Genomic DNA, 26,984 nt, shown 5'->3' with positions numbered 1-26,984 from the left:
GCCTCTAGGATGGAACCCAGGTAGGTAATTTCGTCTTTCCTTGTGACAATATTGTCACCCACTGTAACCAAGAAGCCGTCGGTCTTGCTGAGTTTGTTATTTGAACCGAAGAGAATGGACTCTGTTTTGCCCATGTGTAATGATAGTTTGTTATCAGCGAGCCATATGCATATTTTGCCTAGTTCCGAGCTGAGGATTTTTTCAACCTGCAACTTGTTCTTGTCAGAGACCAGCAGGGCTGAGTCGTCCGCAAACAGGAACAAGTTGCAGTCACAGGCTGACGACATGTCATTTGCATAAATTAGGAAGAGTAGCGGTCCTAGTATGCTTCCTTGTGGAACACCACAGCTCACTGTGAGGGGGGGGGGGATAGAGTACCGTTTACCTCTACCATCTGTTCTCTCCCCTCCAGGTAGGATTGCATCCAGCTCACTGATAAGCTATCAAAACCAATTGCTTTTAGCTTGTCCATCAAAATGGAGTCACTGCTAGTCTTGTGTGTGTGTGTGTCCAGTCACTACTAGTCTTGTGTGTGTGTGTGTGTCACTGTCCAGTCACTGCTAGTCTTGTGTGTATGTGTCCAGTCACTGTGTGTGTCCAGTCACTGCTAGTCTTGTGTGTGTGTGTGTCCAGTCACTGCTAGTCTTGTGTGTGTTTGTCCAGTCACTGCTAGTCTTGTGTGCGTTTGTCCAGTCACTGCTAGTCTTGTGTGTGTTTGTCCAGTCACTGCTAGTCTTGTGTGTGTTTGTCCAGTCACTGCTAGTCTTGTGTGTGTTTGTCCAGTCACTGCTAGTCTTGTGTGTGTTTGTCCAGTCACTGCTAGTCTTGTGTGTGTTTGTCCAGTCACTGCTAGTCTTGTGTGTGTGTGTGTCCAGTCACTGCTAGTCTTGTGTGTGTTTGTCCAGTCACTGCTAGTCTTGTGTGTGTGTGTGTTTCCAGTCACTGCTAGTCTTGTGTGTGTGTGTCCAGTCACTGATAGTCTTGTGTGTGTGTCCAGTCACTACTAGTCTTGTGTGTGTGTCCAGTCACTACTAGTCTTGTGTGTGTGTGTGTGTGTGTGTGTGTGTGTGTGTGTGTGTCCAGTCACTGCTAGTCTTGTGTGTGTGTCCAGTCACTACTAGTCTTGTGTGTGTGTGTGTGTGTGTGTGTGTGTGTGTCCAGTCACTGCTAGTCTTGTGTGTGTGTGTGTGTGTGTCCAGTCACTGCTAGTATTGTGTGCGTGTGTGTGTGTGTGTGTGTGTGTGTGTGTGTGTGTGTGTGTGTGTGTGTGTGTCCAGTCACTGCTAGTCTTACCTCGTCTCTCTCCTACCGCTGCTGGTGGTGTAGCTGCTGCTGCTGATGAGGCTCTGGGAGGAATCAGCCAGGCTGTCGTTGTCATAGAGACCGGTGCCGGCCTTCAGACGCAGGCTCCGTCGAGACATCCTGGGAGAGTCAAAGACCGGAGCGATCTGGTGCTCCTTCTCAAACTCTAGAGCTGCTGTCGAGTAACTGGAACTGAGAGAGAGAGAGAGAGAGAGAGAGAGCGAGAGAGAGCGAGAGAGAGAGAGAGAGGGGTGTGGTGAATGGAAGTACACAACTCAATCACAGGGCGGGAGGCTCTTCTCTTTGCTGCGAGGAAATCAAACTGGAGAAGAATTCAAAACACAACAAGACCGGAAAACAACTTTCAACTCAACATTGAGTTACCGTAAAACAAATCAAACTCCAGGGAGACTTTTTTTTTTTTGTAAACAAAAGCTACCAAAAATGGCAGCCCTTCCAGAGCGTGTGCACTAGCTGTGGTGCTGCTGCCGTTTCCCGCTCCTGGCTAAAGGCTCGACAGGAAGTGACTCACTCCATAAATCACTGGAGAAAGAAAAACTGACGAATAGTTAGGGCGTGTGTGTACGAGAGGCCCATTTTGGGATGCCCTTCAGATCATTATAGTAGATTCAGATTCCTTTATTGTTGTCACTTATTTCAGTACTTTACAGCAAGAAGAGTGAAAATCTATTTATTGTGGTCCCTCGACCATAGCAGCTTCCAATAATAAAAATACAATACATTTAGCATAGAACAAAATAAGATGACTAAAATAAAAATTACTATACAGTTCTAAAAAGTGTGCAGTGCAATACAATAAATTTAGCATAGAATAAAATAAGATGACTATATACAGTTCTAAAAAGGTGTGCATTGCAGATCAGGATGTAGATATTTTACTATATAACATTTAAATAACAAAAAGGCTGTGTACAGTTCCAAAAAAAGTATGTTGTGTGATGTGCAATGAGCACATTTTAGCAGTGTGTAAAATGCAATGTGCAATACAGTGTTTCTCAAGTGTAGTCCGTGTAGTGTAAGTGTAGACTGTATCTCACTGTATACTGTGAGATACAGTCAGTATCTGTCACATAGGGCTGCACAATTCTTGCTAAAGTGTGAATCACTATTTTTCTCTCTAAGAATTGAGATCACGATTCTCACACGATTCTTATTTTTCATCATCATTTAAAAAAGTAAAGTAAAAAGTTAAAAAAAAATGTATTACCGGTATGTATAAATATATAATTTTTTTATCGTCATAATTTAGAAATGAGATCGCATAGGTCTATGAATCAAGATCGTGATTTTTTTCTCGATTAATTGTAAAGCCCTAGTAGTATACTGTCAGATACAGTCTACCGCAGTATGCAGAGGGACCAGTATACTACAGTTTTGGAACTTGGAAACAGCAGCAAAGTGGAAACACAACTTGGCTGGAGTAAATACCGACTGGCACAGTTTCTGTGAAGCTAGAGAAACTCTGAGTCATGATGGCCACACCCCCCTTGGCAGAGTAAACACAAAGTACCATGGCCAACATTCCTACCCACGGAACACGGAACAGAGCAGCTATTGCTGGACTCAATGCCTCTAAAACAGATCACATTATGCCCTCCTCCAGTCCCTACAGACCATCCACACATATAATGCTAGAAATCATTGGTGGCATGATTTTATATGATTACAGGTCTAACTCTCACAGAAACTCAGAACAACCAAGCAAGCAAACGCCAGGTCTCTTTTTGCTTAGATGTTTAAAATATTTCTCAATACAGGCCTCTTTTTACTTGGAATTTGACAACATTTGTCACTCAGTAGTCAGTACGCACGCGGGGGTCATCATGTGTGATGATCACATATCGGGACATAACGTAAGCCTAACTAAGCCCACACACGAGCAGGACTGGGGGAGGCTCGGGAGGAGGAGTGAAGCATCTTATCACCGCCTGGGAAGTGGAAACAGGCTGATCTATCTACTTCCTGCTATAGACACAGAGATAGAGAGGTCTTCCCTCTAGAAACAAGAACTGTTTGTCCTGGAGCACAAACACGTGGCTTGCCCTGGTCAACATTGTACACAACAGAGTCTTTGGAGGCAGTGCAGCTTTTCCTATTGCTAGGTTTTAGTGAGTTTTTCCTTACCTTCGCGTGGGGTTAGGTAATGTCTGGGAGTGTTGCATTTATTAAAAAAATGTTGGACTTTATTGTGTTTTGTTCTTAATTTATTGTGATGTTTCTTCTTGACTTGTTTAAAGAAGACGTGTCCGGCCCATGGGGACATTACCATGTGTTGTCGGGCCTTAAATATACATTTGATTTGATTTGCAGTGGGCGCTTCAACCGCTCATCAGACCCTAGTCAACCATCATCAGGACAGAATATATGCCTGTGTTGTTTATATTGATCTCTGGTCCTCCTCCTGGCTGTAAGACTTTAGGATTACATCATCATCCCACCCAGAGCCAATTACAGGCTTTCCTCCTCCGCCTCCGGCTGAGCCCCCCCCCCCCCCCCCCCGCCACACACACATACACCAGATCAGTTGAAGTGGCTGCGCCCATGCCTTTGTCCATAGTATCTGAGTGGAATTGACCCCCCATTAGGGAATATGCATCGGTCCATGAATCTGCATACACCCGTTGGTTATGCTTAGCGTTCAACAGGTGTGTGTGTGTGTGTGTGTATGTACCGTGGTGGAATCATCTCAATCATCCACCCTACGTCGTGATGATCATTGTGTGGGGAGGGGGGGGGGGTCATTTTATGGGCTACTCCTATGAAAAGGTAGTATAATTTGTATTTATTCTATATACTTTATGTATGCATGTTGGATTCATTATTTCTATTTCTGGCACATTCGAGTCCATTCATTCACAGCCCATCCTCACCTTCTCTTCTCACCTGGTCCTTCTTAACTTTTCCTCCTAGAAGCCTCATTAAGCAGATCATCTGCTTATAAAAACATATTTTAAATACTAGTCATAGTGATGCAACTGTAGAATATACCAGTGAATTAAATTTCACAATATTTATATTATTTGTAAAATTTGTAATCATGATGTTGGTCTCCGTATTGGCCCAAGTACCCTACCTAGGCTAGCATGTCACTATGTATGCTCTACCCCCAGCATCCAACTCACCCATGCCGCCTCGATGTCTGTCTACCCGCGGAAATAAAGCCTAATAATACCTACGTCTGCCTGGTACTGTGCCAGGACAAGTGGGCAGACAGGAGATGGAGGGAGGGCAGCTTTACACCCACCCCCTAGGGGGGGACACAGTCCCACTATCAGCAGTGCCAAGGTCACCCTGGCCCCTGTGGAGAGTACATCTAGGCCCCATAGAGAACACAGTCTGGCCAAACAAGGGATATAGGAGTGTCTGGCTTTCATCACAGTTACTGTGTCAACACAAGCTTTCAGCAGAGCCAGTTAGACGTACCATGTGGCAGGTCTGTGTCAAACTCAGAAATCCAGGAAATGCAGGGTTTTGTCTTCACTTGTCTTCAACACAGACAGAGTCCTCGCGTGCACTTCTGAAACTATTCTAACTCGTTCCAGTGGTGCAGTGGAGGATTGAGAACAGCTGAGGTCGTCTCCTCCACTCCAAATATTTGGGATCCATATTGAAAGCAGATGATTGAAAGGTGAAGGAGGTTATTTGCACAAGTCTCTAGGGACTTTTCCAGTTTGTGCAGCAACAATGCACTACTATACTATTTAGCATTTAATTTCTTTAGATTATATATTAGATGAGATTTAGATTATTATTAGATTATATATTGTAACCATATTTATTGTAGGGCAAAATAACAGAGGGCATGTATACCCTCATCTCGCACATTGTTGCCCATATGCGCATGTCCAGAGTAAGAGTTAACTATATTGTATACACTGCCTTTTTGTTTTTATTCTATTTTTATTTTTACTTCTCCACTGACTGTACTATAATTCTGTGACCTGTATGTCTTCTACTACCTGTACCGCCCCTCCCCCATGCTGCTATGATGCCTGAATTTTCCCAAGGGGATCAATAAAGGAATATCTTATCGTATCTCATCTTATCTTATGCAAACGAGAGATGTGGTATTATTGACACGGCCGACATCCTCTCATACACACAGCAACCAGTGCTGCTGCAGGACCACTGCAGTGTTAATGAGGCTGCACTGTTACAGTTTCATCTGTTACTACTGGGGATGCACCAATCTAGACTTTTTCAGTCCCAATACCTGGGCTTTGGGTATCAGCCGAGACAGAGTACCGATCCATTCCTTTTAATGACCAGTACATGGACTATCATTGTCATTCATTCATCGTCAGTCATTGGACAAAGATTATTGAGATATAATGAATGTTTCTCCATTAGAGAGAGCTTTTTCTTTTTGTTTAGTGTGAGTGATGTGTTTAGTATGGAGGGAATGATATGTGTAGCATGGAGGGATGAATATGAATTGTAGTTGTCCCGTTTACCTTGTTTTTAACTGCACTGATCAGGAGTAGTGCTCCTAATTTCATTGTATTGGTACAATGACAATAAAGCTTTCCATCCTATTCTATTCCATTAACGTGTCAAAAATGCAGCAAATGGGGTGTTAGACGTGTTACTTGGTATCGGATGTATATTATAATAATCCAATTTAACCCGGTATCGGACCGATATCCAATACCAGTATTGGTGCATCCGTTACCCCGGTATACATTGATGCAGCATGCATTTAATGCCACCGAGTCAGCACCTGAGGCTAAATTGGAGTACTGGTGGGCAGGGCAGGGTGTGTGTGAGAGCAGTGTTGTGTGTGTATACAGCCAGCATTCAGACTGGGGCATTAACTAAACTCTCTCTCCGTGGCACACCCAGACATTACATAACAGCTCTTCATTTAAATCACGCAGCTGTCAACAGATCGTACAAAGTTACGTTGTCTAAATCTCTAGCATACAAACACTGTACTGCATACACATGCATATGCCCACGCACACCATTAGAACACTTCCAGGAGACCCAGAACACCATGGGGGGTGAGACTGTAAGTCACTGTATATCATGCAGCCTTCTTGAGCCTTCTTCCACATGGGTCTCTCTGTAGCCCACATCACTATGGTATAAGGGCGGACAATGCTGAACGGTTTCTCTCTCTCCCCCTCCCCCCCCCCCCCCCTCTCCCTAGTCATGAGGACACTATGAATAGCTAGGAATTTGTACAGTTTATTGGTTTTATAAATATCCAACTACTAATTTAAAGTTAGTCCAACATGTAGGCCTTCAGTACAGAATTATCTTGAGGAAGAAAAGGGTCCTTACATTTCCTTTAACAAGTTCAAAGTATAAATTGGACATGATGGCCCTCCCACACTACTGTACAGTATGTGGGAACTGAATAGCCTGAGTGTCACTAAAATCTGTCAAGATCAAGACCAACATGACATTATTCAATATCAGTCCAACAACATCTCCATATCATGACATCGTCAACAACATCAAGACCATCGGTCACCATCGTCCACCAAAGGGTTAGGTTTATAAACAGTGAGGTTAATGTTAGGGTAAGGGTTGGGTTTATAAACATTGAGGTTAACCCTTTCACTACCACACTACCAAACAGTTAACCCTTTCACTGCGACAATACACAGAATGTTAACCCTTTCACTGCCACACAACAGCAGGATAACCCTTTCACTGCCACACTACAGAAGGTTAACCCTTTACTATCACACTACCGACGGTTACCGTTAGTAAAGGGTTAACCTTCTGTAGTGTGGCAGTGAAAAGGTTAATGGTTGGGTTAAGGTAAGGAAGGGTTATGTTTATAAACAGTGAGGTTAAGTTTAAGACTAAGGTAAGGGTTAAGTTTAAAGAAAAAAAAAATATTATAAAAAAGAAAATTGGCCGTGGAGAAAACAAACCTGGAATGAGTTTAGCTGAATTTGATCGTTAAACCATCGTGTCCGCCCTGTCCGCCATCAAAAGATACTTCAAACTATAATTTTTTCTTGATTTGGAGCAGTGGAAATATAGGTGTAATCATCTTTGAAATGGTGTAAAAAAAAGTCACACACGATTCAGTGTATTTCAAAGGGAAACCAAAACGTACGTCCTTTACCTTTTTTCTACACCTCTCTACCCCTTGATCCACAAAATAATCGGAATACTCTACACTACACACGCAAGAGGGGGGCAGGGCTCTACAGTGCGACCAAATTGCTCGCATATGCCCCTAAAAATATTTGTATGCGAACCGTAAAAATCAATTACGCGCACGCTGTGCGAATACAGATTATAGCCTCTCTCGTCTTTTTTTTCCTCCGCTGCGAGATCGTTAAAAAACTACAAGTCCCACATTGCACTCAAGCCAACGGTCCAATCACAGTAGAGTGAAGTGACTGGTTTCATGGGAAATAAAGCAAATGACCAAGATTCGGAAGCTCTCGTTTTGCTTGTTTACTTCCTGAAACTCCGCGATCAGGGCTCTCGTTTTCCGAGACACCAACTTATTATAGTCTCTCTCTTACCAATAGCAATAGATTTTAGAACACCTAGATGTATCGATAGCAATAGTAATATAACGTTAATGCAACAAAACGAATGCCTTGCTTTGTTAATCATAACGTTGATGCAGTAGCGTATGTCGGTGTGTTGGCTGTAACGGACATGACAATAACATAACGTGTACACATTAAAATTGCGATAATCTATTCTAACATTTTCAAATCGATGCAGTTGAATTTCCCCCTTAGGATCGATGCATTGTTACACCCCTACACCAAAGTCACTGGCCCACTGTGTATCTGTGTGTATAATAACTTGGCTAGCGTTATCAACAGCAGAGGTGGGCAATGGGTCCAGCTGCAGCGCCGGAGTGCAAGCGATGTGATGTAATTGGCAGACTCGACTGTCAAGCAAACTCAAACAATGTTTCTGTACTGGAGGTGTGATTGATTGAAAACTTTATTAACAGATTGCAGAATGGGTACAATACAGTACAGCTCAATACACACAATTGTTAAGGGGATGCAGACCAGAGAAAGACTTTCGTCTTGTTTACATCAGGGTCCCCCATTTTCAATTAATCAGGAAAGTGTACAGTAGGAAAGTGTACAGTATTTCAATAGGCAACCCTGAAAGGATTATTTTTCTAGAAGAGCAACACAGCCAAAACATAAGCATTGTATGCATAAAAGGGGCTAAAGTTAAGTGACTGAACCTTTTGTAGCAGTAGTTTGATTTGATAGTTTATTTGATAGGGACAGCACATGTTAATGAACATCAAGTGCAAAATACAAAATGTAAACATGCAGGGTTGTAGCAAGAGCTAATTTACACACATGCACGCACAGTACAAATATACATTTATTTAAAAAAAATAAAAATAAACTGTTACTTGAAATATTTTCACTGTGCTCCTAAATATTTTTGGGTGCTCCTAAATTTCTTTGTGTGCTCCTAAATTTTTTCATTTAGGAGCACCTGTGCCCCTAGTGAAAAAGGTTAGCGTAGAGCCCTGGGGGGTATTGGGATTGGCCCCAAGGTTAGGCCTAAGGTAAGGGTTGGGTTTATAAACAGGTTAAGGTTAAGTTTATAAACAATAAGTTTCACCAAAAGGGCTGATTTCTCCAGCAAATAGGCCTTTTATTGTGTTAATGTATTGCTGATTTTGAATTCACTGTGAGTTTGTAATGAGAGTTTGTTATTTTTGGTGTGTGGAAGACGGGAAGGGTTATCTAACGGAGGAAGCTGCTATGATGCACTGAGATTAAAGAGGCAGAAAGCCCAGAGTAAAGTGTCTCTCTTCTCCAGATTAAAGAGGCAGAAAGCCCAGAGTAAAGTGTCTCTCTTCTCCAGATTAAAGAGGCAGAAAGCCCAGAGTAAAGTGTCTCTCTTCTCCAGATTAAAGAGACAGAAAGCCCAGAGTAAAGTGTCTCTTCACCAGATTAAAGAGACAGAAAGCCCAGAGTAAAGTGTCTCTCTTCACCAGATTAAAGAGACAGAAAGCCCAGAGTAAAGTGTCTCTCTTCTCCAGATTAAAGAGGCAGAAAGCCCAGAGTAAAGTGTCTCTCTTCTCCAGATTAAAGAGGCATAAAGCCCGGAGTAAAGTGTCTCTCTTCTCCAGATTAAAGAGACAGAAAGCCCGGAGTAAAGCGTTTCTCTTCTCCAGCTTTGGAAGGCCGTAAATTACCCATCGTAAATTCCATTACCATTTGGGACAAGATAAAGGGTGGGGGTGGCGAATAGTAAGAACAGTTATATAACCAGGGGGTGTTAGATCAGGTTAGAGGGGAAAACACCATAGATCTATGCCTGGAGGAACACCACTCGTCTGGTTTGATAATAAAATGTATCTGTCTATCTTGTCTATTATGAGTTAATCTGTCTGTTGTCAATGTTCAGTAGAATAGAATAGGATAATTGTGCATGAACTGTGTTGGGAATGTTTAGATCTCTCTCCGTCTTTTTCTTATCTCCATTCTTTCTCTCCTATCCCGCTCTCCTACTTTCTATCTCCGTTAGATGATGAGTCTACAGTAGGTGAAGGGAATATTTAAAAGGGATTTCCCTCCATACTAGTGAGGTGGAATCACTTTAATTTAATAATCAATTATTGTACCGGTCCTATTCCTCGTCAAAACTAGCATAGGATGTTTGGTTCCAAATTAATAGCGACATGTGACCAAGAACATTTGCCTAACATTGGTAAATGACATTGAATTGATTGAAAACTTTATTAACAGATTGCAGAATGGGCACAATACAGTACTGTACGGCTCAATAAAAACAACTGCTGCAGACTAGAAAAAGACTTTCGTCTTGTTTACATCAGGGTCCTCCATTTTCAATTCATCAAGACATTTATGACATGCAAGACATACAAATATACAGTACTGTTTAAGAAAGAGATCATAAAAGAATATATACATTCGAAGGGAAGAAACTGTACATTGGAGGGGGTTCGTGGGTGGGGGATTTGGACATTTACCGGGGCCAGTTTCTAATTGCGGCCACCCGTAGGTGCTCGAGAGCGGTTTTGAAGGAGGGTAGGGATTCACATTATTTTACGGCTGTGGTAGGGCGTTCCACATTATTGTGTCATAATTGCAAAACGTGTTTAGTCCCTTGTTTGAGCCGAATCTGGGTTGAACATGATTTGTGGAGCTCCCTCTGGTGTTGTGGTCATGGAATTCACTGACCTTTGGTAAGTATTTCGACATGTACATGGGTACCTGAGTGGTGTAGTGCATCTTGTAGACCAGGCCCATTGCAAGTTGCTGTACTCCGTCGTCTACTCTAAGCCATCCAAGCCACATGAACCTCAGTCAGTTCATAGAGAAGAAAGAGGAGGCAGGACTTCCTGGGCACAGGTGGAAATTGTTAGTCTTCAATCACTCTGCCATGTATTTGATGCAATTTTAACCTTTAGGCCTTGATAGACCTGTAAAAAGTGTTCATTATGAATATGTACTCATTACTTCCTTGTAGTAATCTTTCTGACGATTTGTATTGATTGATGGTATCTTGAAGGATTCAATTGTTGATCATTCGGATCGGATTCGGATCCAACCGCTATCACGTCTTAGCTAATTTCAGAACACAACAGCCACCATCTCTGAGCCGCTCGGAGTATCACAGTCCGGTTGGAAATGGGACGTTCCTAAAGCCAGAGATACATGAACACAAAGACCGGTTGGCAAGGAAAGAAGACCCCCCACTGTGCTTCTGTGAAGCCGACATGAAGCTGCATCTTGGCCGCAGTGAGAAGTGAGAACTGAACTGGCGCTGCTCTGATGGCTGCCTTTCTGATCGCTCCGTCGAGACTGTGCTTTCTTTTGTTAATTTTTATAGTATTAGGAGTTTTATTTGCACCAACTGTTGGTGCATTATATGTGTATGACCGTCAGTCAATCATTGACATTGGATTAAGGAAAACTTACCGTTTGGATTGCTCTCTGGATCGGATCGCTGAACAGCAGAAATGGCCCGCCGAGATCCTTTGTTATCATGGCCAAGACCAGGAGGAGAAACCGCCGCGAAGACGTGGAAAGAGAGCGGGGGTCCGAAACAGACTGAGGTCCAAACGACACAGAACCACATTGCCCAGCATATTGTTGGCCAATGTGCAATCGATAGGAAATAAACTGGATGACATCAGAGCACGGATCCAATTCCAGAGGGACATTCGGGATTGTAACGTCCTCTGTTTCACAGAAACTTGGCTGAGTCCAGATGTCCCGAATCACGCAATAGAACCGGCAGACCACTTCTTCGTTCTCCGCAAGGACCGGACGGCAGAAGAGTCACTAAAGACGAGAGGAGGCGGCATTGCCTTCATGATAAACAAGGAGTGGTGCGATTTAGGCAACACAAAGGAACCGTCTAACCACTGCTCCCCAGACCTGGAGTTTATCACGATAAAATGTCGACCCTTCTTCCTCCCAAGAGAGTTAACGTCCATCATCCTCATCGGAGTGTACATTCCACCACACGCGAACACTGGGGTCGCACTTTCAAAACTTCACGACGAGGTAAACAAACTCCAGGCAGCTAATGTTGACGCCGCCATTTTGGTTCTGGGTGATTTTAACAGCGCGCGTCTTAAAAAGGTGCTGCCGAATTTCTATCAGCATGTGACCTGTCCCACCAGAGGCGAGAACATATTAGACCATGTATACTCGCAATTTAAGAATGGGTACAAGTCACAGGCTCTTAGTCCATTCGGTAAAAGCGATCACGCTGCAATATTTCTTTTGCCAAAGTACAAACAAAGTCTCAAGCGAACGCCGGTGGTCTCGCGAGAGGTTAAGCGTTGGGCCGTGACGTCAGAGGAGTCACTCCAAGCTGTACTGGGAAGTACAGACTGGAGTGTATTCCGTGATAACACAGCCAATATTAACGAATACACCGAAACGGTGATTGACTATGTCTGTACTCGGGTAGAAGAAACAATCCCCTCCACCAAAATTAAAATCTACCCAAATCAAAAGCCCTGGGTAGACAAATCCGTCCGTGAGGCTCTGAAAGTGCGCACATCAGCATACAACACCGGGCTGGTGACAGGCAACATGGAAGAACACAAGATGGCAAGATACAACGTCAGGAGAGCAGTAATAGAGGCAAAACGGCGTTACAGGGATAAAGTTGAACTTCAGTTTGAACAGGCTGACTCTAGAGGCATGTGGCAGGGCCTCAGAACAATGACAGACTACAAAGGAACCCCCCTCAAACTGAACAGTGACATCTCCTTAGCAAATGATCTCAATTCCTTCTATGCGAGGTTTGAGGCTGTGAATAACAACACCAGCCTACAAACCACGGCAATGGGGGGGGGGGGGGGGGGTCTGCTGATGGAGACTCAGTGTTCAGGGTAACAGAGCATGAGGTGAGACGGATCTTTAAAAAAGTGAATATCAGGAAGGCAGCAGGACCGGACGGCATCCCCGGCCGCGTCCTAAAAGTCTGTGCCGACCAACTGGCCCCGGTATTCACTGACATCTTCAACCTGTCCTTGGAACAGGCTGTCAGCCCCACCTGTCTGAAGAAGTCCACCATCATCCCTGTACCCAAAAAATCTACGCCCGCTTGCCTCAACGACTACCGCCCTGTAGCCCTCACCTCCATAGCCATGAAGTGCTTTGAGAAGCTAGTGAAGGGCTACATCTGTTCCTCCCTCCCCATCAACCTGGACCCTCTGCAATTTGCATATCGCCCCAACAGGTCCACGGAGGACGCCATAGCCCATGTGCTGCACACAGCAGCATCACATCTGGACAAGAGGCAGGGGAACTATGTGAGAATGCTGTTCATCGACTACAGCTCAGCATTCAATACCATAGTCCCCTCCAAACTCATAGCCAAGCTCAGGGACCTGGGCTTGAACTATGACCTGTGCCAGTGGGTCTTGGACTTCCTGACGGGCAGACCCCAGGTGGTAAGAGCCGGCAACTGCACCTCCTCATCCATCACGCTCAACATAGGGGCCCCCCAGGGCTGTGTTCTGAGCCCCCTCCTCTACTCCCTGTACACACATGACTGCGTAGCACAGCGGAACAACAACACCATCATCAAATTTGCTGATGACACAGTAGTGGTGGGCCTGATCTCTGCCAACGACGAAAGGGCCTACCTGGAAGAGGTAGAGAACCTGTCACAGTGGTGTCAGGAGAACTGCCTCTCCCTGAACGTCAGCAAAACAAAAGAGATGATTGTGGACTTCAGGAGGTCGGGGGTCAAGGACTACAGCCCCCTCAGCATCGACGGGGCACCGGTTGAGAGAGTGAACAGTTTCAAGTACCTCGGAGGCGGCCCACATATCCGAGGACTTGACATGGACCACACACATTGACAGTGTTGTGAAGAAGGCACGACAACGCCTCTACTTCCTCAGGCGCCTAAGGAAGTTCCAAGTCAGTCAGAAGATCCTTAGGAACTTCTACTCATGTACAATAGAGAGCATCCTGACCGGCAACATCACCTCCTGGTTTGGGAATAGCACTGCACAAGACCGTAGCAGACTACAAAGAGTGACACGTTCAGCCGAACGCACAATTGGAGGGGGGCTTCCCACCCTCCAGAACATTTACATCAAGCGGTGCAAGGGGAAGGCTAAGAGAATTATTAAGGACTCGAGCCACCCGAACAACTGCCTCTTTGAACTGCTGCGGTCAGGCAAGCGATACCGGAGTCTTAAGGCGAGCACAGAAAGACTCAGAAGAAGCTTCTATCCCCAGGCCATCAGGCTGCTAAACGAACAATAATCGCTAAACGAACAATAATCACTATGCAACAACCATCAAATGCACACAGCACACACACCCACACGCACACACTCACTCAAACAAACAACACACTGCAGCACCCACTCTCCACACTTTAGATCACACAAACACACTTACACTTTATATTTATTGATAAAGGATTTGCACTACAACTCGTACACCTACTGTGAATTGTACCTAAATTGCACCTCGTCCCATTTCTCCATTTCTGCCTTGCACTATATAGTATTGTATATTAGTACACTGCACAGTATTGTATATTGTATGGTAACTACGTCTATTCTGCATCGAACATTGTACATATGTCTAAACTGAACACTGACCTCTTTTTTTACTTCTAATTTTACTATGTTTTTATTTCATACTTATCTTGTCTTGCACAGTCTCTGGAGCGCAACAGTAAGAAGCATTTTGTACAAAAGTATTCTGTACTTCTGTATGACAACTATTAAAGAAACTTGAAGAAGAGCACCTGGGGGTCGGGTTGGAGCACCTGGGGGTCGGGTTGGAGCACCTGGGGCCCGGGGGTTGGGTTGGAGCACCTGGGGGGTAGGGTTGGAGCACCTGGGGGTCGGGTTGGAGCACCTGGGGCCCGGGGGTAGGGTTGGAGCACCTGGGGGTCGGGTTGGAACACCTGGGGGGTAGGGTTGGAGCACCTGGGGGTAGGGTTGGAGCACCTGGGGCCCGGGGGTAGGGTTGGAGCACTTGGGGGTTGGGTTGGAGCACCTGGGGGTCGGGTTGGAGCACCTGGGGGTAGGGTTGGAGCACCTGGGGGTAGGGTTGGAGCACCTGGGGGTAGGGTTGGAGGACATGGGGGTAGGTTTGGAGCACCTGGGGGTAGGTAGGGTTGAGCACCTGGGGGTAGGTAGGGTTGAGCACCTGGGGGCAGGTAGGGTTGAGCACCTGGGGGCAGGCAGGGTTGAGCACCTGGGGGCAGGCAGGGTTGAGCACCTGGGGGCAGGCAGGGTTGAGCACCTGGGGGCAGGCAGGGTTGCACGATACACAATACTAGAAAAGTATCGCTTAAAGATTCTGCTTAAAGCAAGGACTCGACAGTGAGTGTTTCACTTAATTAGTGACGTAGATAGAATAGCAATAGATGTGTTGCGAAAAACTATTATGGTATAGTTTTAGAACCGGTATTGTGATACTTTTATCGTGAAATTTTGGTATTGTGTGAGTGTCTGTGAGAGTGAGTGAGTGAGTGAGTGAGTGAGTGAGTGAGAGTGTGAGAGAGTGTGTGAGAGAGAGAGTGTGTGAGAGAGTGTGTGAGTGAGAGAGAGAGTGTGTGAGAGAGAGTGAGAGTGAGAGAGATATTGAAAGTGTGCCAGAAGAAGCACACACTTTTTCCTTGAGGAGTGGGGTGTGGTTCCTAACAGTACTGCAGGGTAGAGCAAAGAGCCCACCAGTCAAAACAGTTTTGAAAAATAACAATTAGACTATAGCCTAGGGCTGAACGGGGAGTCATATTGCGAAGAAAAAAAAGTATTGCGACAGATATTGCTATTGTGATATGATTCAGTTCAGGTGTTAGAGGGAATACATCTTGCTCCATTACCTTTCCTTTTGATTGGTAAACAACATAATGTGTGGGGCCAAGCTATATCAATAATATATCATGATAATCATATTTTTCAATGTACAGTATGCAGAATAATCTAATTATGTGGGACATCAAGCCAAAATTCTACATTTCAAATTATGCAATATTTCAGTTCACAAATGTGAGATAACATGCTCACTACGATTTTGGCAACAGAATGGTGTACAGTGATATCATCATTTCATTGTGATATTAGTATCCCAGGGCATAAAGGATAACATTGAATTATTGCCCAATGCCCAGGCCTACTTGAGGGTCTCAGGGAGGATGGTCTCGCCTGGTCAAGCTAGTTTTGTAGTGTCAGCCCTCCCACTGTTTACAGCTGTTCCCTGCAAAACTGACAAGCCACACTCACATTTTCCGTTTAAGAATAGAGTACATTACTATAGAATCAAGCTCATTTGGGTATAAAAAAAAATATATATATATTTATTTATTTAGGTCCACAAAATCAGTCTCCCACTCACCTTCTATGGAGTAGCTCCAGACGTTATACTTAGTTATCACAGGTTTGAGTCTTATGTCTCTGGTCTCTGGCAGTGAGTAGCTAATGTTCACAAATATTGATAGAACTTTCCTAGGCCATGGAAATGAAATACTGGAAATACCGGGGCTATGGGGGGCCTCTGGTGCTCTACGGGGAAACAAACACATAACGCACAAACGTAGCGGCGAGCCCAACCCTACCGTTTCCTAAAACCATTAAGAGCAGGGAAAGAGCGTCCCTGTCCCCCAGAGGCAGAGAGGCCTATATTTACCACAGGGGCCGGGACTGAGGGGCCGAGACTCAGGGGCAGAGACTCAGGGGCCGATACTGAGGGCCAAGACTGAGGGGCCAAGACTGAGGGTGCTTTCTCACTCACTCATTCGGGTCCGTTCCGGTCCGTACCGTCCTCATTCCGGGTTGGGTGCGAACTTCCACCCTCCCTCTCCCCCCTCTAGTTTGTGTACACACTTCAGTCTTGGTTCGCTCCGGGTTCTGTTTACGGTTTGCGTTTTGAGCATGTACGCTTGCCGTAGGCGATGATGTCACGCTCGAAAATGTAAACAGGAAGAGTGTTAACACGGCGGCGGAGTCTAGTATAGCCACTGTAGCACTTATTTTTCAGCAAAGAACGTGCAATAAACAAAACGGATACATTCACTGTGTGTTCTGCCTCTCATTTGTTGATGAAACAAAACTAACATCAACACAAAAGCGGAGTTTAGTCTCATCAGCGCCTATTTTGTTAGCTTACATGCTAACGTGAATGGAATATGCCAGTATAACAGTATAGCATTGTGGGTAGCAGCTAACGTTAGCTCACGTTAGTTAGCCAGCCAGCACCGAACTGATGATATCGGGAGCTATCAGTAGCTAGATAACATTAGAGACACCACTGGTCTATAGTAGAGTTGTTCCGATACCGATACCAGTATCGGAAATGCCGCCGATACTGCCTAAAATGCTGGTATCGGTATCGGCGAGTACACGTAAATTCTAGCCTCCGATCCCATGATGTAATTTATCTCCTGCCGAGAGTGAGGATTATAAAATGAACATGTTTTAAAGTGTGATTCTGTGTCATTTTAACAGCAGATACACTTTCTTAAATTCCATTGTCCCTGACAGTGCGGTGTGACGGGGAGCTCGGACGGGATGCGTTTTGCTGGTCTTATGATAGCATTAGCTGGAAAGATAGCTAGTTGGAACAACATCCGCTTTAACGTTACATCAAATCAGATGATCGCCTGTCCTTTCTCCAGGACCTAACACTGTCCGTGACCGTCTAACAACAATAATGCACCCACGGTGAATTGTATTTAAGTTAAGTAGCTACTGACTAGCGTTAGCTGACTATTACTAACGTTATCAAATGTCAATGCGGGAAGACGAGCTAGGTCAGTTAGCTTAGCTTGATAACGTTACCGTGTCTAAAGTTGGTGCTATTCATAATCCAGCAATAATGGCTGCAGACCTGCAAGCAAAGTACAGTAAGTGCCAAAGGATAAGAGTCTGAGGCGGAGTTTCAAAAGAGAATGGTGAATATTTATTTTGCATCAAAAATCACAACATGAACGTTCTATCTGCCACTAGCTTACAGACTGAATAGGGTATATCTGCAGAGCCACCGAGTAGCGAGTGCAACACCGTTTAATGTCCGTGTGGATCATTGGAGTAGGGTATATCTGCAGTGCTGCAGCCCATACTCATTGATTAATGATACTAATACAAATCTATACAATCACCTGTTGTTGAATAAATACCATTACTTTCTAGTTATTACTAAAAAACAGTATAACAGTATCTGTAAAAAAAAAGAAAAAAAAAAGTATAATTTATATAATTTTTTTTTATGCACTGGTATCGGATAAATATCGGTATCGGCCGATACCCAAAGCTTCGGTATCGGAAAGGGAAAAATGGTATCGGAACATCTCTAGTCTATAGAAATAAATGCATTCGAACAAGAAAGTATAGTAGACAGACATAGCAATGGCAAACGCTAAGCTAACGGCTAACGCTAGTTAGCTTAGCCTGTTCAGCAGCTAACATCCCATCGCTCGTGGCAATTATATTGCATGTCATTGATCTACTGGTCGACCACGGCCGACTGGTTGGGCACCACTGGTCTAATAGAAATAAATGCATTCGAACAAGAAACCAATGTATAGACATAGCAATGGCAACATAATGGCAACATATAACAAAATTGCCAGGCCTAATGCGAGCCAGGGAAGTGCTGTGCGTTGTAACGTGGCTTCATGTTTTCATCCACTGAGCTGTGAGGCTCCACATGCTTGTTTTTGGTTGAGGTCTGAACTCACAAATTGCCCATAAATATAGTTTTTGTGGGTATTGTCCAGTTGTTGCTGTGTGGTTTTATCTGCCCAAAATTCAAGCAAGCATGAAAGCATTACAGTAACGACGTTGTGTGTGTCACGCCCCCCGCTGCCACTGGCCCGCACCCGAGACCACCTATTTCATCGGTCCAGGTTCAGCGCCCCCGGGGACGAATCATCGGGGGGCGGGGACGGGGGGGAGCGTTCTCACTCAGACAGACACACCCTTTTCTGGTTCGACCCGCCGCTGATTCGACCCCGAATGGTGAGTGAGAAAGGCCCCTGAGGGGCCAAGACTGAGGGGCCAAGACTGAGGGCCAAGACTGAGGGCCAAGACTGAGGGCCAAGACTGAGGGCCAAGACTGAGGGCCAAGACTGAGGGGCCAAGACTGAGGGGCCAAGACTGAGGGGCCAAGACTGAGGCCATGTCCAGACTAAACCAATTTCGGTCGTATCAGTCAAAGTATTTTATCGTATGCACCGTTCATCCACACAGAACTGCGTTCTGGGAGCCTGAATACGCTATTTTCTGAGACTGGCTCCCAGAGTGGGCAAATCTGAAGACGCCCCCTTGAGTCGCCGTCTTTACAAGCCTATACGCATATTTTCCTGAACCGATGACGCGATAGCCCACCTCTCCCTTAACCCGTAATGTGCAAACTCAGCCAACATCACAACAACAATGGCATCGTACAGAGTAGTTGCGTTCGTGTTACAGAAGCTATTGAGCTTGATCTGGCTTTTACAGCTAAATGTACTGCCCCTGTACTACCACCGTCGACAACAGATTGACATCTCCCTTAATGCGCATGCAAACCCAGCCAACAAAAAAGAAACACGATACATATGTCTTATATGTCCAGATATGTCCTGGCTAGAACTAGCCTAGAAGTATTTATTAAACACCGGGAGGCTACTGTGATTAATAAATACACGATACTAGCTAGAGATTAGCGTCTGATAGCAGGCCTTTTTCTGAAAACCCAAATAAGCTAAGTAGCCAAGCACATAGACTGTTCCATAACATACGCCTTCAGTTGATCACGACAAATCCTCTCCTACCTTGATGAAAAAAGACTCCATAATTTAGTAAATAGTATTCCCATTGGCCATGGCTGGTGTTGAGATTTTACGATGCCAGCTTGTGAGAATTCATTGTAGCCAGCCAGCTAGCGTTGATGCTATTCAATGCTATCAACATTAGCACTAGCATACCCAACTAATGCCATTCAGAATTTATTAACATAGCTACAACACACAGTAACGTTAACACTTTCTATGCCACTCACGAGTTTTCTCGGAATTATTAATATTACGTTGAAAGCCACTCACGAGTTTTCTCGGATTTTTTATTTTTTTTTGCGATCTGAAATCATATTGCATCACGCGAGCCTACCCTAGTCTACCCGAGAGCCGCCGGCGATCAGATGTGGAAAAAAGCGCCCCCTATCATCTCCCAGATGACATAAGGGATTTTGGAATGGACTCAATGAAAATGGATGGGGGAAAAAATCCTGTACTCCACATTTTTCAGTCCACTGATGCAGCCGGGGGTTACCACAGTTCATTATGGATCCTCCGAGCGCCGCGGATCATGAAAATCTACTGTATGCACGTTAGATCTATACACTTATCGATTTTTTTCGAATGGTGATCAGGAATTGGAATATACCAGTTGGATACCATCTGATGTCAGGTAAGGAATCTATGTTATCAGTGTTAGGATAATCAGACTCATTTTGATGAAGATATAAGCTGTTTTGTGAAATGTGCTCTATCGGTTTTACTGAAAAAACCATGAGGAAATGAACAAGGCTATTATCAGCGCGCGGCTCGAATGGGCGTGCGTGTACGTATAATATTGATCATCTAGCGTTTATTTGAAAACGATTCAAAAATAGGCCGACAAATATCAACGTTCTGGAATATTCCAGTAAAAGACGATTATCCCAGAATGGGCTGTTTTTTTACCTCAAAACGGGTGCTTTTCAAAATGCTCTCAAACGGAAATGAAGCGATAAAAAACCAATCTGCCTTGACAGCACTGACTGGAAAAGGATTCTTTGATAAGCGACGGGCAGATTAGACACATAGCCATAATTTAAAACATAGATTAGGCGATATTAACGTTAACATTAAAGTGGATGGTGGCATTCAAGCGCTAACTCTGGCGCCACCTGGTGGCACTGAAAGTGTTAATACAATTACATGCATCATTCATTGTTTACAATGCACGGGTGGAGCTAGTCGAAAAGAATGGACACAGAGACAAGTTAAACATCAATCAATTAATTTAATACAACAGGTTGTTCTAGCTGCCTCCGACCGCACCACAGGGCTATTCTATACTGCTTTGACGCGCTCTCTCTCTCTCTCTCTCCTTCCGATTAAAATCAGCAGCTCTTCCTCCTCCTCATCACCAGAGTGTGAAGCTGCATTTGCGTGTGTGTCTCTCCTATCCGTTGGAAACTAGCGTCAGCTAAAAATCACAGAACCAGATGACACAAGTTACTCCGCTAGCGAAAACAACGATAACACTTCCGGTCGGGGGGTTTCAAAATAAAAGAGCGACGTCTAAAACAAGAAAGATTTATTTTGTAAATTTGTGGCACGCACTTATTTCTTGAGACAATTTCGTTTTATGGAAAACTTTTTTTTAAATGAAAACTAAATGAAAATGAAAAAGATCGGATCCGTCTTCGTCTGGACAAGGCCTGAGGGGCCAAGACTGAGGGCCAAGACTGAGGGGCCAAGACTGAGGGCCAAGACTGAGGGGCCAAGACTGAGGGGCCAAGACTGAGGGCCAAGACTGAGGGTAGAGACTGAGGGTAGAGACTGAAAAGACTGAGGGCCAAGACTGAGGGGCTGAGACTGAGGGCCAAGACCGAGGGGCCGAGACTGAGGGGGTGAGACTGAGGAGCTGAGACTGAGGGGGTGAGACAGAGCAGAGAGCTCTGGGCGGGTAGTGGCTCCAGTCCAACCTCATTTTCCCTCCCACTGACAGCCCTTCTCTCCCTCGCTCTGAGTTGGCCTTTCATGTTGGTGCCGTTGCCACGGAGACAACTGGCTCCTGTATGTATGTATGTGTGTATGTGTGAAAGAGAGATCAGTAGCAGAGGCTGCAGAGCCCTTCCCATTTCCAACGGACAAACAGTCTTGTGCCCTTGTTTTGCATCAGGGTACAAGACTAAATGGCACTCTGAAATGTCAAATTCCATCACACCCTGCTGTACCTCATCCCATGTCTAAGGGGTTGAATTATATTTGAATGTGCAGTCTTATAATAATAATAATAATAATAATAATAATAATAATAATAATAATAATAATAATAATAATAATAATAATAATAATAATAATAATAATAATAATAATAATAATAATAATGGGAACGGGCAGTTAATGGTGCTTTGTTGAGCTCTCAGAAAGAGCTTGTATGTCAAAATCAGACTTGCCACTAGTGGCCAGGAATGTGTCCAAATGAGTAATTATTCGACTATTCGATGGAGAGCTTCATAATCAACTTTCACATTTGGAAGTCGGCTTTTTCATATTTTCAGTTTTAACCTTTAGCAGGACTGTTTAGCTGGAAAGACGAGAAAAGCTATTTAAATGCAAACCGATTGGCTGACAATGAATGAATGAATTCTGTTAGAATATAAACTCTTTGGCCTACACCACGTAACCTTTTTGGCGATCTCTAGTCCATACCAGAGCGGCAGCAAGTGGGGCCAATCACAGCGCTTGCAGTGGGAGAGGTGCATGTAGGCTTCGCCGGTAGGCTCACCTGTGACACCTTCGGCCAAGCATCGACTCCTCAGTCCTGTTCATTTGCCCTTACTTTCCCTCTGAAACCTAATGATGGTGGATCACATCAACATGACATTAACATCAATGTCTCTGGAAGGTAGAGCTGTCCCCGAAGCCTGTTTTTGGGATTCGAACTTTGGCAGGGTTTTTCGAACGGACGTTTGAACCATAGTTTTTAATCATGCAAATAATTAGCTCCTAAAAAAAATGTCTGGTTCAGTACTGTCGAGTCTTACTTTAGGCACATTTACGCATATAACGTAGTAGTGCATATTGCTGCGGTTATTAAAAGTAGTAGTACCTACTTACTGGTCACGGGAGGCTTCAATAACGTTTGGATGGTAATCCATTTTGTGAATACATTTGTTGAAACAACATCTTTGTTGGTCGACGGCTTCTGCTATCTTTTTTTTTTAAGATAAATTTTTTAGCGTTTATCGCTTTTTACTACTGCGCAGTCCAGTAGAGAGAGAGAGAGAGGAGGAACGGGAGACAAAGTGGGGGGAAGACATTCGGCAAATAACGCCGGGTCCGGGAATCGAACCCGGGTCGGCCGTGCCGCGACTCAGCACGTTATGTGGTTTGCCACTGGGGCGCCCCAGCTTCTGCCATCTTAACGCTAAACATGCATAGCCGTGCATAACATGCGTCTGTGTAACGTTAGTAACTTGTGTTCCGCTGAGAAAGTTCAGCATCACTGCATACACTTGGTTAATCCAAACGTCCATTCGGAAACGTTGTATTATGAAATAAGACTGGTCTCTCTCTCTCTCTGTTTTTCATGATTTATTCATTTCCTGATAATGTATGACGGTGACCCCTCCTCATCTCGACTAGACTGTGTTGTTGTGTCGGTGTTCGCGAGTGACTTTTAAATTATTGTAAACACAACATAGTACTCGGATATTCTGATATCACATTCTGATATATATTTTTAGTGTAAAAAAATTAATTTAAAAGGAAAAAAAGCGGAGGTTCGAACCCATTAATTAAGATTAGAGTGCCAACGTAATGAACGAAGGTCTGAACCTTCTAACGTTTGGGCTCAGCCCTATTGGAAGGCTGTTCCGTTTTTAAGCTGGTGCGAAGCAAGTGATATCATATGAATCTTGAGATTGCAGTGCAGGGCTTTCCTCAGGATTGTCAAACAAGATTGTGCTGAGGCATAACAAAAAATAATGTTTGGTTCCTGTTGGTTGTCAGTTAAGGCCATGGGTAGGTAGGGAATTTATTTAATTAAATTTTTTCCCACGGCGACTATGGATAGGGAATTTCTTTATTTAATTAAAATGTTCACGACAACATGGATGCATGTACTCTGCCTGCATGTTTAATATCCATAATACTAAAAGGTTACTAAGATTTTTATGAAACTTTATTGTAAAATTATTATTATTATTATTTTTTTATTAAAAAATTGTTTTACTCATAAAATAAATTGGGTCGCACCTAAATCGGCAGGGACGGTCGGCAACCGGAACCAAACCATTTTTTCTTTTAGGCCCGAGTTGCAACTAGGGGACGTTCTGGAGCGGAGTTATTCCCCCCGTCCGAGAGGCAAAACAAATTGCAATTTGCAATATACAGTGTATACGGTTGTATTAAGTACAGTGTATATAAGGTTGCACAATAGTTTAACGTTGAACATGAAAAACAAATGCAAGCTTTCATACAGCTGGCCCCAAGCTTTAAAAAATGTACTTTAACTTTTTTATTTATTATTATTATAAACCACATGGTGGCACTGGGCGCTTTGTCATAGTGGCGCTGCGCCCCTATACCATTGTTTATGGAAAGCCCTGCAGTGATACCAAACAAGTCATACTAGCTTAGTGAATATAAGAATAGACATTTGCAGCAAAACTGCTGCCATCTAATGATCTGGTGCTTGACCAATGGTGTGTGTACTGACACACACACACACACACACACACACCAGATGCCACAACAACTGTGACTGCAGGATGACAACAACTGTCCAACTGGCCCTCACTCTCCCCACACGGCGCGCCAACACACTTATTCTGTGTTATCCTGCAGCCTGTGCTGCGTACATCCTTGTTGTACAGAGCTCGACATTCACACTCGACATGACAGGAACCAATTGGATCTGGTTGGGCTCAATTTGTCACATAACTCCAGGTTCAAGTTCAAACATATTGCTATAAAATACTGTGGTTTGTACATTTCTTATTTTTGATTGTGTCAGATATTCCTTCATGTTTGAGTTGGGTAGATACTAGACCAGGTTCACATTTTCAGAGCCGAGTCATTTTCAGGTTAACCTATGAAAGTAATCTTTTTCACGCTTATCCTCAGGCTGCTGTTAATATACCATCGTCTCCTTACTACTATTGCTTACAACCGTCACCTTTCAAGTGTCACATATGAGGGGAAATGACAGGTCCCACTGACCCACTTCCAGTGAAGGGTCATAAAATATGGAGGGGTCCCACACAGCATATGCACCAGATCCAGGGTCAGTAAGGGTCATAAAATATGGAGGGGTCCCACACAGCATATGCACCAGATCCAGGGTCAGTAAGGGTCATAAAATATGGAGGGGTCCCACACAGCATACTGCACCAGATCCAGGGTCAGTAAGGGTCATAAAATAATTGGAGGGGTCCCACACAGCATATGCACCAGATCCAGGGTCAGTAAGGGTCATAAAATATGGAGGGGTCCCACACAGCATATGCACCAGATCCAGGGTCAGTAAGGGTCATAAAATATGGAGGGGTCCCACACAGCATACTGCACCAGATCCAGGGTCAGTAAGGGTCATAAAATAATTGGAGGGGTCCCACACAGCATACTGCACCAGATCCAGGGTCAGTAAGGGTCATAAAATAATTGGAGGGGTCCCACACAGCATACTGCACCAGATCCAGGGTCAGTCTGTCTGTCTAGCAGTGCTGCAGATGACAGTAGAATCTAGACTTAAAAAAAAAAACAATGTACAAAATATTGGACTGACTGTGAGTGAGTGTGTGTATGTGTGTCTACACATCCCATTCTACAGCACACAGGAAAAGAAAGTGAAGGCGACAAAAATGACGAGGTTGCACATTTATTAAAATTAAATCATTTCCCTGTGCTCCTCTCCCCATAAGCCTGTGTAGAGTACAGTAACATTACTGACCTTTCCGAGTCAATGAAATATAACTTTGTGCAAATATGCCTAGGCCGCATCTCTTCTCCATCACATGATCACATGATGCAGACCTAGGAGGACTACTCAATACAAACAACTACACAATCAATATTGGGGTAGCTTTGTTTGCGTGTCTGTCTGACGGTATCTAGTGGCAGTATGTGCGGCCAGTGCAGTCCCGCTGTTCTGAAGGATCAGATTAAACCGAATATATATATTTATTTATATATATATTTAATTGTATTTGTATATCCCCTGATATCCCTTGTATATTCCTTGTACAATATGCATTGAATATCCCTTCTAGTCTACTGAACATCCCATAATAGTCTCCATTCTACCATTGGACGAGACCTTGGTGCCAGGTCGCCATACCCCTCAGACCAGGTTCAATCGTACCGCTCAACATGTATGGACAAGTCCTAGTTCCGCGTAGGAATATGTCTACCGCACCACTAATGGTACTATTTGTTCATAGTGCGTATATATACTGCGCTATTAAAGTAGAGCTTTCTTTTAGTCCAGTTCCTTACCCTCCAACAGAGTGACAGACGCAAAAGCCTCCCCGCGAACCACGTGTGGGCAGTAAGGCCAATTCGGCCCAGTATCGGCATTGAGACATCGTGTATATTAATATTTGAATAGTCATATTTGGCACTATATCGTCGAGTTGGACGTATTCTATTAAGCTAATAATAGTCTATTCATATGTAGTGCCTCGTGCGGTAAGAGTTCTATAGTAATCAGCACCCCCATCGTTTCGGGCATCAGCTGGACGCTTATCCAGGGTGGTTGACCCCACGTGAAGCTGCACCCGAGGAGCTCCAGGCCAAAGAGCGAGTGGACCTGTATATTGGATTATTCTACCGACGACGGCTAGCCTTCCCCGGCTTGGATTATGCTTTGAGTACTTTGATTATTCTATGGATAAAGGCCAACACTGCGGTGTGTTGGAAATACCCCCCCCCGGAGAGGACGACAGGTGAGAAGACGCTCTACACGACGAGGTCGCCTCACGTCTCTCCATCGTGGACCGGAGGACGCCGGCCACAGAGAGTCCAACTGCTTTCATCTGTGGATCGAGGATCGCTGAGCACCGGGTCGCACGACTGTGGGCTCTCCCAGGATACCCTAGGCCAGACGGGATACAGCCAGACTCTACCCCCCCCTCCAGCTGTCCTACAAGCAGTCGGAACCTTCCCCTAGTGTATCCAGCTATATAATCATTCAAGTATCATTGCTATTGTTCCCTAAATATTCCAGGTTGTATATTTGCTTCCTGCGCAATCAGAGATTGGACATTCGATATTGATCTACCTACGAATACTCATTTGCCATAAAAGTGCATACTATTTCAAATCATAAATGTAATTAAGTGATCGTTGTACATACCTTTTGCTATGTATTATTATTAAACGCAGACTTTCGACTTGGTACATTTGTGTTGGATCCGTTTCATCAGGTGGGAGTGTTTATCATAATTATTTATACCTAGTACTGGGTGGCCAGAGTCTAAAGT

At 44.3% G+C, this 26,984-nt stretch overlaps 1 protein-coding gene across 8 annotated transcripts in view; it reads right to left on the bottom strand.

Annotated features, from left to right (window-relative positions):
• The window catches only part of sun1b (Sad1 and UNC84 domain containing 1b), a 67,138-nt gene that overhangs the window by 28,395 nt on the left and 11,759 nt on the right, over positions 1-26,984 (bottom strand). For all 8 annotated transcript variants that reach the window (XM_084329765.1, XM_084329768.1, XM_084329770.1 and 5 more), the window contains one exon: positions 1,294-1,494. In XM_084329765.1, coding sequence (XP_084185891.1) covers positions 1,294-1,494 — 201 coding nt within the window. The remainder of the gene's footprint in view (positions 1-1,293; positions 1,495-26,984) is intronic.

This window comes from Notolepis coatsorum (assembly GCF_963971535.1).
Source record: "Notolepis coatsorum genome assembly, chromosome: 14".
NCBI classification, from domain to species: Eukaryota; Metazoa; Chordata; class Actinopteri; order Aulopiformes; family Paralepididae; genus Notolepis; species Notolepis coatsorum.
Note: the sequence above shows the minus strand (reverse complement) of the source record. Positions and strands in the feature narration are given on the sequence as shown.